Source organism: Mizuhopecten yessoensis, unplaced genomic scaffold (assembly GCF_002113885.1).
Source record: "Mizuhopecten yessoensis strain PY_sf001 unplaced genomic scaffold, ASM211388v2 scaffold8361, whole genome shotgun sequence".
Taxonomy (NCBI): Eukaryota; Metazoa; Mollusca; class Bivalvia; order Pectinida; family Pectinidae; genus Mizuhopecten; species Mizuhopecten yessoensis.
The window spans coordinates 1,427,213-1,440,302 of record NW_018407509.1 but is presented as its reverse complement, the minus strand read 5'-3'; the positions used below and the strand labels follow the sequence as shown (position 1 = coordinate 1,440,302).

General features: G+C 36.2%; 1 protein-coding gene across 17 annotated transcripts in view; it reads right to left on the bottom strand.

Moving 5' to 3' along the window:
* The window catches only part of LOC110455709, a 152,528-nt gene that overhangs the window by 60,267 nt on the left and 79,171 nt on the right, over positions 1–13,090 (bottom strand). For 16 of the 17 annotated variants that reach the window (XM_021506010.1, XM_021506013.1, XM_021506001.1 and 13 more), the window contains 3 exons: positions 4,903–5,057; positions 3,361–3,436; positions 999–1,043 (listed from right to left, as the gene is read on the bottom strand). In XM_021506010.1, the coding sequence (XP_021361685.1) occupies positions 999–1,043; positions 3,361–3,436; positions 4,903–5,057 (276 nt within the window). The remainder of the gene's footprint in view (positions 1–998; positions 1,044–3,360; positions 3,437–4,902; positions 5,058–13,090) is intronic. The other variant, XM_021506006.1, reaches the window with a different exon arrangement.

Here is a 13,090-nt window from a genome sequence, read left to right as displayed (position 1 = left end):
TTCGGCATAAAATTTCATGTTTAACATATTAAAACATATCCAGGTCTGCAAATCTACTGAAACAGAAAGGAAATAAAACTATATCATATTAGCAGAATGCAAAACCAGAAGCATCCGTTAACATATAGGAAAGAAGGGGAGATAACTGGCAGGAAGGGGAGATAATTAACTATTCAAGGTCTGCATGGTGAACTGAAGCTTAATATACTGATTTTGATGAAACCAAAACCATGACAATTTTTTTTCTGTCACACAGTTAATAGGTGTTGAAACCTAAGTTCAGGTGCTATGTAAGTTCAGTGCAGTCTATAAATGTGTTGTGTTTCGTCTGAATTTTGTTTTTTCCCAAATTGCAGAACTAATAACATATGCATGTCAGAAAGACAATGCATATCCATGTTTATTTACTCTATGCCAATCTTCAATTACAGCAAATCTTCAATAACACAATTATTTATCAAGCAACATGAATTTGTTACTTTAATTAACAAAGGGCTAAATGCGACAAGGGGAGATGACTCTGGACTTAAGCCCGTCTGCATTTGAGTAAAATAACTTTTTTTAGGAGTTTCACATTTTCTCAACAGGTAAGGTTCTCTGGCAGAGCGTGCATAGGAAAATATTGACTGGACAGGAAAATAGTGACCATGTCGGAAACTATTGACCTGTAGGGAAAATAATGACCGGGTGAGTATATACAGTTATAATGGAGGGAACACACGCGTTGGTGGTATAATTTATATTCCTAAATCGTTATTGTAAAAATCAAAATCATAAATAATTATATGCAAATTAGGAAACCAAACTGAGGCAGCAATATGTGTATAGGTGTGTATGATAAGGGGACATCAAATAGACTGTACAAATTGTTATGCAAATAAACCAAAGGCTGGCATGTTTACAGGATGTGGGCTATATGTTGGGTAGTGTATGGTTGGACAATCGTGGCGTGGTAAGATGGTACAGAGGTGTTGCAAGTGGAAGAGTTCAATATTAACCTGCTTCCTGTAACCACGCCTCCAGATCGGCAATTTCAAGAGAATCTGGAAAAAGAATGATTCACTTGATGCTCTGGATTCCCCTTGTGTCGAGTATTATGCAATAATTCAGGAGAAACCAGACCTGGTTCCTTTGATAATACAGAAGGGAAAATGGTCACACCTTGTCTGAAGTATTATATGGCACAAATGGTTCATTTAATACTATTGAGTGAAAAAATACCAGACCAAACTTCAGTATCCAGACAATAACATCAAGTTAAACAGACACATTTTGACAAGGTAATATACACAAAAGCAAATATCCCGACAGTACTAACATTTCTATATGGAATAGACAAGTTTCCAATAAAACAGGTTTTAATTTGCACAAAATTTTATACTGTCGAACATTAGAAATCCGTAAAATGTAATAATTGCCCACAAAATAAAACTGATATAGCTGAACTTACAGTGTTATCTAGAATTTGTAATCATAAATTTTCTTTATTTTTACAGAAATATATACCTGGAAAGTGACAAACAGAAGAAGGAAATGAAATACTTAATCTCACCTTGGTATTAACATAGTGCAACGTTTCGAAAAAAAGAGGTTTGATATTAGTGACTATATGAAGCCCCAAGGAATCCCTAACTAACTGCATGTTTTGTTTACATTGCTAATTAATAATTAAGTTTAACTCAACAGAATGGAAAAAAATGTGCCCAATTATCATCCATATTTATGATAAACGCAAAATAACTTCCATATTCCAAGCCAAATGGAGTACAGTGTACTTTATCTGCAGCATAAAATAGTTAGTTTGATGTCTGCAAATGGATAAAATGATACATTTAGCGCTTGACTAAAGACTGCGACGGTTCCTGATAAAGACTGCGACGGTTCCTGATGGCAGAGAATTAAATATTTAAACAAATGGGCATCTGGCGCCGTCTCTCGAGAATACATGAAACATTTTTCTACAGAGGCTGGTGTTAGCATTTAAACGGCTCTAAAAGTCCTTGTATGTCAATTTACCACACTAAACAGAAGCTTCGATCAGCAGTTCTTTTGGATTTGCCTATCGTATATAAACAATGGTTTATTTATAGACATACTAAAAGACTACAGCGTACCAACTTCATGTAGCAACTTGTTATTTTCAAGGACACGCAAACATTGAAAATATTTATTCTAAATACCTGTGTGTTTGAAGCAATGATCCACACTGCTCATGTAAATTTAAAAAAAATTAACAGTTTAATTTTTAATGGCTTTATATAAAGACTACATCGTGATCTTTGGTCAAAATAGTGCATTTGTTTACAAACAAGATTTATTGATTTCTTTTCAATCTAGATCTGAAGTTGGCAAAATTGGGTTATTATCTATTGCAGTAAAAATAACATTTGATTACAAAATGTTGAAGACTGCAAAACATTCAATCGGGAAATTATCTATTTTGATTTTTCAAAAGTCAGCAAACTTTCCGGCTAATTAGCCAGTGAAGTTATTCTGAGTTATTATGATTATTATTGTCGTTACAACCTTAAAGAAATAAAAGATTGACATTCAACCTCGCAGTGTCCTGATCGTATCGATTGGACACAAATGTTTCTTGTCACGGTATATTGTTTGAAGATAGTAGGAAGATCTTGGTATTCAAATTTTTAAACATGCGGGATATTTTGGAATCAATACCTCTTTACCTTTGAGTACACACATTTATATATTACAACACAACCACAGATCCCTCGACTCATATCGGCTACCTAACCTAGAAACTGGGCCCGCTAAACACACACAATTGTACTACACAATACCCACATTCAAACACACATTTTAAATGACATGTTCTACAGGTAAATAGCAGACTCCCGCCCAATAAGAAACAGCAATGCACTTTAATCTTAGTACAAAATGACGAAACAAATTTTCGTCGCAAATTTCCCTGTGATGATGAAGAATATTTCAAACGTATTTTTTACAATAGAACTTTCTTTTAAGAATTGACTTGTGTTTGGTTGCACAGGTTTGGAACTCCATATACCTGGAGGTCGACCTTTGACCTTTCACAATGCAATCAATACCAACACACCTGGTTTGCAGGTAAAATGGACAGGTGATTGTGGGAACCTGTTTGATTTACCTGTAGTAACGATCAATAAAACTTACCTGTCCACAAACATGAATACAAACCAAAACCATATACTTTCATACATAGGAAAGACATTATTTACAGTTGAGCAAAAAAAAAAGTTTGAATCCTGTAAGAAAATTGGAGTCATGTTATGTTCTGGTCAGATTCTGCTACAAATTACCAACTGACCAGTGGTCAGATAACAACGTATTGACCAGTGGCCAGGACTATGGAGGTCTTACCTGGCTTGCGGTGTCCTGTGTGAAGGCTCCGATACATCTGTTTATACCAATCATGTTGCTTTTCTTCATCCACATTCTAAAAAAAAAGGGAAAATTTGAATAGAATTAAACATCAAGCATCAAAACTGATAACAATGTAACATGAAAGGAAAAATGCAATGGGCAGACCGGGATTCTAACCCAAGACCTCCGAAATCTAGATGAGCGCTCTAACAAATTGAGCTACCTGGTCGCTGGCAGTATAGATGCAGTCCAGTTCTGCTACAACCATACCTAACTTTGAAATACAATTACGAGTGTTTCACTCTACACTTTCGATATAATAAGGCATTTACATGTTATGAAAAACCTAAGATTAATAGTGCCCCCCTTTTGAACAAAAAAATATTTTCCTCAAATTTGTGAGGATTTTTAACTTAAAAAGTTCAAAAATTAACAAGAGGCCCATGGGCCGTGACAGTCACTTGAGTCCTACAGTATTTATTTTTGTTGTTGAAATATGTACTAATTTGAGTAAAAAATAGTCAAGTATAATGTTAACTTAACTTTGTCAGGACTATGAGCTGATCATTCCTAGACCGATTTTCGGTGAGATCGGCCTATTAGAACTTGTTTTTAAGTTTGAAATAGTTTTTGTCAGGACCATGAGTCGATTATTCCTACAAACTTTCAGTTCAATCGGCCCAGCAGAACTTGGATTTAAGTTTGAAATAGTTTTTCAAAATGGCGGCCATGGTGGCCATATTGGATTTCTGATGGACCTGAAAAATAACAACACTTTGTCAGGACCATCAGTCGATCATTCCTACCAACTTTCAGTTCAATCTGCCCAGCAGAACTTGACTTTAAGTTTGAAATAGTTTTTCAAAATGGCGGCCGTGGCAGCCATATTGGATTTGTGATCGACCCGAAAAATAACAACACCTTGTCAGGACCATGAGTCGATCATTCCTACCAACTTTCAGTTTAATCTGCCCAGCAGAACTTGACTTTAAGTTTGAAATGAAAAATGTTAACGGACGGATGACGACGGACGAAAACGGATAGCAATAGGTCACTTGAGCTGACTTGAGGTGACCTAAAAATCACGCCCACATATGTGTTTATTCATCAACTGACAATAATCGTTTGAATTCATTTTTTATCTATTTAACCTTGACCTTGACATTTGACCCGTCCTCGAGTATGACAAGCTCACTGTATTCTATTGGTAGGACACCAGGCTGAAAGGTTGCGGGTTCGAGTCAAGTCACATCACTGTGTTGTATCTTTGAACAAGGTACTTTACTCCGCTTGTTCCAGTCTACTCAGCTGTAAATGAGTACGTGGTTGGGCAGTGCTAGATTTGTTAAATGCTAGCTGTGAGCGCCAAAATGGCAGCACGTATCGGCTGTATGCTCCCCAGGGAGTTGACAAAGATATTGGCTGTTTGCAAAGGCCCTATAACCACGGATAATAATGTGTGAACCGTTTTGAGACGACCTACGAACTAGGTTGTGATAAAGCGGTATACAAGAATCTCAAATTATTATTAAAACCTACCATTCTGAAGGACAGAGGCATGCCTTTTTCATCCACTGGCCCAATACCCTCGTATTTGACAGGCCGTTTTTCCACCGGTGATTTCTGCTCTGAGTATGAGCCATCCTCGGTCTTTGATTTGTCGATGTACGCTGCACCCTTGGGTATCTGCCCCTCTGTAAAGATAAAGGTGGTTCATGCATGTAAATCTTAAATAAAAGCTTTTTCAGTTGTCCTATCTATATGTATCCATCAATGAAATTATACAGGAAAATTGCTTCATTTTCTCTTGGTGTACAATGACAACTGGTTTTCTACTAAATGCAGCGAATTTCAAACAAGTTCACTTGTTACATGTGTATGTATACTTGAAATGAAACAGGTTTGAGATTCTCTTTATTAAATCCTAGCACTGCAAAATATTACACAAACTGACACATTTAATAAACACAAAGTAATCTTTTGGTGCAAACTGATGCACAAAAGCATTTTTTTCCTGTTATGCCAAAATGCCTAGGACAAGCGTTTGTATAAAATGACACTACTGTATGCAAATACATGTACGCTAAATGGCTAAATGAGAAAGTTAGTAATAAATCACAATAATACCTTTCCATTACCATGGAAACAGGTCAAATGTTAAATTACATAAACAAAATGGCATCTTTGTGCACTACCTGACCAAAGCAAATCACAATAGCAGACTACCACAATGAAAATTAGATACCCAAAACTCCCCTTTATGAAATCATGATGTCATGAATTCACTGCCGGGTCGTTCAGTGTGTGACATCACTTCCATTGTTGTTTTGTATTTCTTACACTCTGGAGTAGTTTGCGATGAACGTCATAAGACTTCTTTTGATTAAATTTTCCAGAATATTTATGAAATAATTTACACCATTATACTTCATATAGCAACAAGTCCAAGACTGATTCGTGTCTAATTATTTGAAGATAAATTGTATAAAAAACAGCAAATGTAATAACAATGTATTAGATTTGAACATCGTATTTACAGCAGCTGCCATGCTGGCAGTAAGCGTTAGGGCAGAAGAAACTGACATTATAGTGACCAAAATATACACAGAGGATATCAAAAATTAACTATCATCTTTTTCGATGGCAGTCCCAGGCCAATAGCCTATATAATCAGTCCAGAGAAAGAAATGGGGCACCGATTGATTGATTATTCAATCTTGTTACAGAATCAACACTTTTACCCACACGAGAACTCGATCCTTGTTCACACCCCTGAAGTTTCATAATGAACTATTCCGACCTTTGAATAGGAAGAATTAAAATGTGTCTTTAGGGGTGAATGAGTTATACCATTCGTTGAAAAGATGATTAGCAAAACTAGGAGCCAGTGCTTAATGTAAATGAATTTAGTCCACTTTTATTATTTCTATACATATTTCTAATAAACACATAATTGTTAAGGATCCCCGTACCACTGACAAAAACTGTAACTAAGTATTGGATTTTTTTTCTTTTCGTCATGACTTAAGCTTTGATAACTCATTTCTGAAAAGAAAAACATACCTTGTGGGACTTTAATGAGAAATTAATGAAATATAATCAACAACAGTGTTCCGAGTGAAAAAACCAACATCAGTGGGGCTAAACCAGGATTCGAACCCTGCACTTCAGATTGTTATAATATCGCTTTAACTGATTGAGCTACCAGGTCAATTGAAGTGTCCTAGCTGGCACAACTGTGCTACAGTTATGTCCAAATGGAAGTTAAGGGGAGGTTACCTTCTATAGGAAACAAGAGGCCCAATGGGCCTGAATCGCTCACCTGGTATTAATCTCACACTTGTAATCTTAAAAGTGGACTAATATACAGCTACAGGCAAAATGTCTGTGTTCGGTCCATTTGAATCTATTAAATGATTTAAACATATGACGCCTGCGACCTTGAAAGTTTATAGCCTTCCATCCCGGCATATTTCTGGCTAAATATCATTACCCTGGACCTTTTGAATATTCAGAACAAGTCATTTAAAGATTTAAACATATTTGATCCCTGTGACCTTGAATATGAGCAAAGGTCATTCATTTGAACAAACTTGGTAGCCCTTCATCTCAGCATGTTACTGGCCAAATATCATTATCCAAGGCCTTTTGGTTATTGAGAAGAAGTTGTTTAAAGTTTTTAAACATATTTGACCCCTGTGACCTTGAAAATAGATGAAGGTAATTCATTTGAATAAACTTGGAAGACCTTCATCCCAGCATGTTACTGGCCATATGTCATTAGCCTATGCCTCTTGGATATTCAGGAGAAGCTTTTTAAAGGTTTTAAACATATTTGACCCCTGTGACCTTGAAAATAGGCGAAGGTCGTTTGTTTGAACAAACTTGGTAGCCCTTCATCCCAGCATGTTACTAGCAAAGGCCTTTTGGTTATTGAGAAGAGGTTTTTAAAAGATGTTTAATATAATTGACCCCTGTGACCTTGAAAATAGATGAAGGTCATTTGTTTGAACAAACTTTGTAGCCCTTTATCCCAGCATGTTACTGGCCAAATATCATTATCCTAGGCTTCTTAGTTATTGAGAAGAAGTTGTTTAAAGGTTTTAAGCATATTTGACCCCTGTGACCTTGAATATAAGTAAAGGTCATTTGTTTGAACAAGGTTGGTAGCCCTTCATCCCAGCATGTTACTGGCCAAACATCATTATCCTAGGCTTCTTTGTTATTCAGAAGAAGTTGTTTAAAGGTTTTAACATATTTGGCCCCTGTGACCTTGAAAATGGTGAAGGTTATTTATTTGAACAAACTTGGTAGCCCTTCATCCCAGTTTGCTTCTGGCCAAATATCGTCACCCTAGGCCTTTCGGTTATTAATAAGAAGTCGTTTTAAAGTAAAATATTGACGCCTGACGTTGGACGGCTGGCCGGGCGACGGCCGGACGATGGACGCCGCACCACGGCATAAGCTCACTTGGCACTTTGTGCCAGGTGAGCTAAAAACATAGTGTAGTGGGACAGGGATCCTTAAGGGCAAATATAAGGACTTTAAAAGGCCATTCAATTTGAATGACATAAAAGTTTTGACACTTATAAATTTAATGTAAAATCAATACTAAACGTCCTAGCACAGTACTCATTAAAACCAAAATTTGAAAAGACACCCAAAAATAATCCTTTCTCCTTTTTAACAGGATATATTTAAAATGCACCCGATTCCCAGATATCAGAAGTGAGTCATACATTTGTAGATATTTTAACCTGGTGTCAATTAAGGCTGCACTTTATGGTAATATAAGTTCTGTCAGGCAATCCATGGCAATCTGATATTTAACATTTGTCCCTGAAATTTTAATCAGGATTTTAAATTGTATGCCGATACACATTGATATAGTTTATATTTCCAGAATAGGGCACCTCTGACAGACACACCAACTGCTGTTTTTGACAACAAGCATTTCTCCCCCCTTTCATACCCCCCCCCCCTTTCCCTTCCCATCCCCTAACTCATTCATGTCTGTTTATCCAGCTTTTAACTAATTATTACCGCAAACAAAGGTCATTTTGCTTTGCCATCATTTTTAACTTCCCTGCTGATGCCAGTACACACTGATACAGCTCAGTGGATTGGAACACATTCAAATTGTTCTTGCCTTAGTATAGTATGCTAATGGCGAATGCAAAAACAACCAAAAACCAAACAAAGCAAAATGCTTTGTATTTAGAGCTTATTATTGTTACTGCCTAGCATTAAAGGTTGAACAGACGGCAGACACCAATCCACAGTAAACTATGGTTCATTCAGTCTTACAGGTGATACAGAATAGCAAATTCCACCAACAGGTATAAAATATAATTAAAAGTTAATAATATGTGTGTATATAAGACTGCATAATTAACGACTTCATTAGCATTGAACTTGTCTATTCGGCCTACTATTCACAATACACAGTCGGGATTAAAATTACCACATTAACTTTCTGTTTTCTGCATACATAAATATACATTGTATAAGCCTACATGCTACTGTACATACACTTCCTACAAAACAAAACAAATTTTGACATTTTTACTTCAGTAGACATCTGGACAAATTTCATTAATCCAACATGAAATAAAGAAAATAAATTTTATGATTTTCATCAAAGAATTGTATGCAAGCATATTGAAAAATTTAGAATATTTTGTCCATTATAAATATAAGTCAAAGATAACGTCGATATTATGGTACACAAGCATTGCGTCACTCCCGTGATGTCACAACTTAAGGTAGAGAGTCCCAGTGACCTTTTTATACCTCCATTAAAGAAGAGTTCAAATTTGTTCATCATTTTTCCTGATATGGAGCTAATGGCCTAACTATTTACTAAAACAAAGTTACATACAAATGAAACATATTTATTTTAAATTCAATTTCTTTTTCACAAAGATATCTTAACTTGAATTTGAACCTTGCACTTCTTGATAATTAATAATTGAAGCAGGGAGCTTATCCACTGTGCTACTACTAGTCATGATATATCTAATTCTTTTCTGCATCATTGCTTGGAATTATTACAAAATGTTCTCATTCCCTATTAAAAATGCTTGAAACCTAAGTGTGTCTTTGTATGAATATAGAAGAAATGAAATAAATCAACCGGAAAATAACATTTCTAGGACTGTTTTGAGCGGAAATGTGGCAGAACTCTCTACCTTTCGAGTATCCTATAGTCAGTTGCCTCCGTCTGTAGATGTTAATTATTTTGTGACATTACAAAGGAAACCTGGCTGTTCATACGGATAAAAATAAGACATAGATCATAAAACATATGTTTATGACAAAATACTAGTACAAAGAAGATTTGTAAGATGTCGGTCCTAACCATTAGCTATAAATTGTAATGCACCAACCAGCTACAAGCTAATTCACCTCTGAGTTAGATTGAAATTTGCGTATAACATAACAGCACTAAAATGACGATTCTTCAAATACCTTTCATAATTTATGCAAGTTTGCGCGTTATATGACGACCACATTACCATCAAATATTCAAATATTATGAATTTCCCATAAAATAATTCCTAAAATGATGTATGCTAATTGAATTCATTCCTCCATCAAAGCACAGTACAAGAAATTACATTAACGCAGAAACACGTAACGATACGTCAGGTGACTGCAGTAATCTACCTAAAGAACGTTACGTAATATTGCAAACAGATCCGTCTCATTTTCTTGATGTTTAGTTTGCAGATTAAGCTGTTTTGTTACCTATTATTCAATCCCAATTAGCTCGGATTACAAAAATTCCGATCCATCTTTTCCCTAGACGGTTTTACAAAACCCCTCTGAAAAAAAACCTCTGGTGAATAAAAACAATGACCTTCAACCTTAATCCAATAGAACAGCAGACTAATTGATGTTTTTAACTAATGTATAAGAAACACCTATATATCACACTCTCATTTGATCAAGATGTAGACAAAGTTCCCAAAAATTCCTCACAATTTAGTCACGAGAATGAAAATTGTCGCATAAATTGTTAATTCAATTTTGCTTTCAATGTGCAGACTTACTTCGTGAGTTTAATTATCAATTAAAAGTTTAAAAAAAATCCTGATGTAAAAGTAATTATTGTCTCTCCTTAATAATAAAATTACATCCTGAAATAAGTTAATTTGTATTAAGAATGAAACTTTTCAAATGCAGTTTTCATTCTGCCAAAAGAATTGACCGAAAAATTCTCGAAGTTATCACAAGTCCAAATCTGACGATCGACATACCTATAAAATACATGAAATATTTATGCAGGATATATATATCCCTTAATAGCTGTTCAAGTACAATACACAGGCCAACGGCTGAATTGACCCAGTGAGGCTAAAAACAAAACACGTCCGACAGATTAAACCCGTTCAGGCGTGTCATTTTTGACATACCTGTCCCATTGTTTTTTGTATGTATATTTGTATTCTAAAACTCAAAATGGCGGAAAACCAATTCAGAATGACATTAACCCTGAAACTACCTACCCACCGTGACACATACATACAATATGGTGTATAAAGAACAGAATCTTTTAAGTATGTCAATGTTCTTATTTCTAAACAACGCACTCTTGTGCATTTTTTTCGGTTTATGTATTTCGGCCATGACTGGTGGGAATTTTACAATTCAAACTAAATGCTTGAAAGAAAATAATACCGTGGGGAGTATGATTATTTGCTAAATGCCACTCAACACAAAATACGACCTGAGCGCTTGAGCACCATGTATGTACATGTACCTGTGAACTAACTATAAATAAAACATATTTTTTTCCCCCAGGATTCAATGAGTGTCAGGAATGTACTTTAGATTGGGGACAAAATCTTGATCAAATATTTACACAGAGCAAATACCCCAATCTCAAGATGCTGTGCAACCAGCACTTAGCGATAATTTTTAAGATGTATTTTGGAGGCCATGAAATTGTTAGGAGTTAAGGTGAACCTTTGTTTTAATGATAAGAGTCGTAAAGAATAAACAGAAATATAGGGAGGAAGAAGTAGATGATGAAAAAACTGCAGCAGCAATAAAGGGAAGATGGAAAAGAAGAAGAATGAATGAAGATGGGAGGAAAAAAGGAAAATTTTAGGGAAAGGGGCAAAAATAGGGGAAGAAAAAGAAGGCAGAATGGAATGATGGCAGGCACAGGAGGAGGAAATGGTACTAAGTAAAGAAGGCAGAATGGAATGGTGGCAGGCACAGGAGAAGAAATGGCACTAAGTAAAGAAGGCAGAATGGAATGGTGGTAGGCACAGGAGAAGGAAATGGCACTAAGTAAAGAAGGCAGAATGGAATGATGGCAGGCACAGGAGGAGGAAATGGAACTAAGGAAAGAAGGCAGAATGAAATGGTGGCAGGGAAAGGAGAAGGAAATGGCCCTAAGTAAAGAAGGCGGAATGGAATGGTGGCAGCCACAGGAGGAGGAAATGGGACTAAGTAAAGAAGGCCCACCGGAAGGGTGGCAGCCACAGGAGGAGGAAATGGCACTAAGTGAAGAAGGCAGAATGGAATTGTGGCAGGCACAGGATAAGGAAATGGTACTAAGGAAAGAAGGCAGAATGTAATGGTGGCAGGCACTGGAGAAGAAATGGCACTAAGGAAAGAAGGCAGAATGGAATGGTGGCAGGCACAGGAGAAGGAAATGGTACTAAGAAAAGAAGGCAGAATGGAATGGTGGCAGGAACAGGAGAAGGAAACTAACGGGACGGGAATGATGATTGTGAGAAGAAAGAAGGGAAAGAAAGGACTAAGCGAGGGGATGAAAAGTGTTTGTAAGGACAGAGCAATGTGAAAAGGAGGTGTCATAATGGGGGTGTTTTGTGTTGGACAGGTACAAGTAATTTCACACTTGTATAGTGTTATCGAGAAAACAGAGAATAGAAAACCCATACAATGTAAGGGTTCTAAAATTCATTGTGACATTCTTAAATGAGAAACTTCCACTTTAGATGACAAATCTCAAATGAATGTCCAACAGATGATTCATATAACTTTCATTCCATTGTCCAAATTTAATTCTTTTTTTTTCATCTCTATCCATCTCCTGTAAATATTTTTCCCAATTTAAATGTTATATCCTGTTAAAGTTTGGAATTCATGTGGCAACAGTTGTTAGTCATATGTACAAGTAAGAATGAACAATCGTTGTCATGTCAACCAGCAAACGATTTGCATGAAACAGGATGTAGGTTGTATTACCATGAATCCCTCCCACACAAAAAGTTTGATAGGATGAGCATCTTATCCCGAATAACTGAAAAGCTTATCCAAATCCTGTGCTAAAAAATAAGTGCTTACTGAACACCAATTATTCAATATTTAAACATCCTTAGCCGCTTCCTGAGGTTACCCAATTCCTGAGGTTACCCAATTCCTGTGCTTACCCATTTAGTGTGCTTCCCCATTTTGTGTGCTTCCCCATTTCCTGTGTTTTCCCAATTCCTGTGCTTCCCCATTTAGTGTGCTTTCCCATTTCCTATGCTTCCCCATTTCCTGTGTTTACATATTTCCTGTGCTTTCCCGTTTCCTGTGCTTGTATTTTCTGTGCTCTCCAAGTACTTGTGCTTACCTGATCCCTATATATGCTTGTGCATGCTTACTCAATGTGCTTCTCCAATTATTTTGCTTTCCCAATTTTTGTATTCATCAAGTTGCCAGCTTATATAAAACTTTTGCTAACCTTGTGTGGACTTTCCAATCC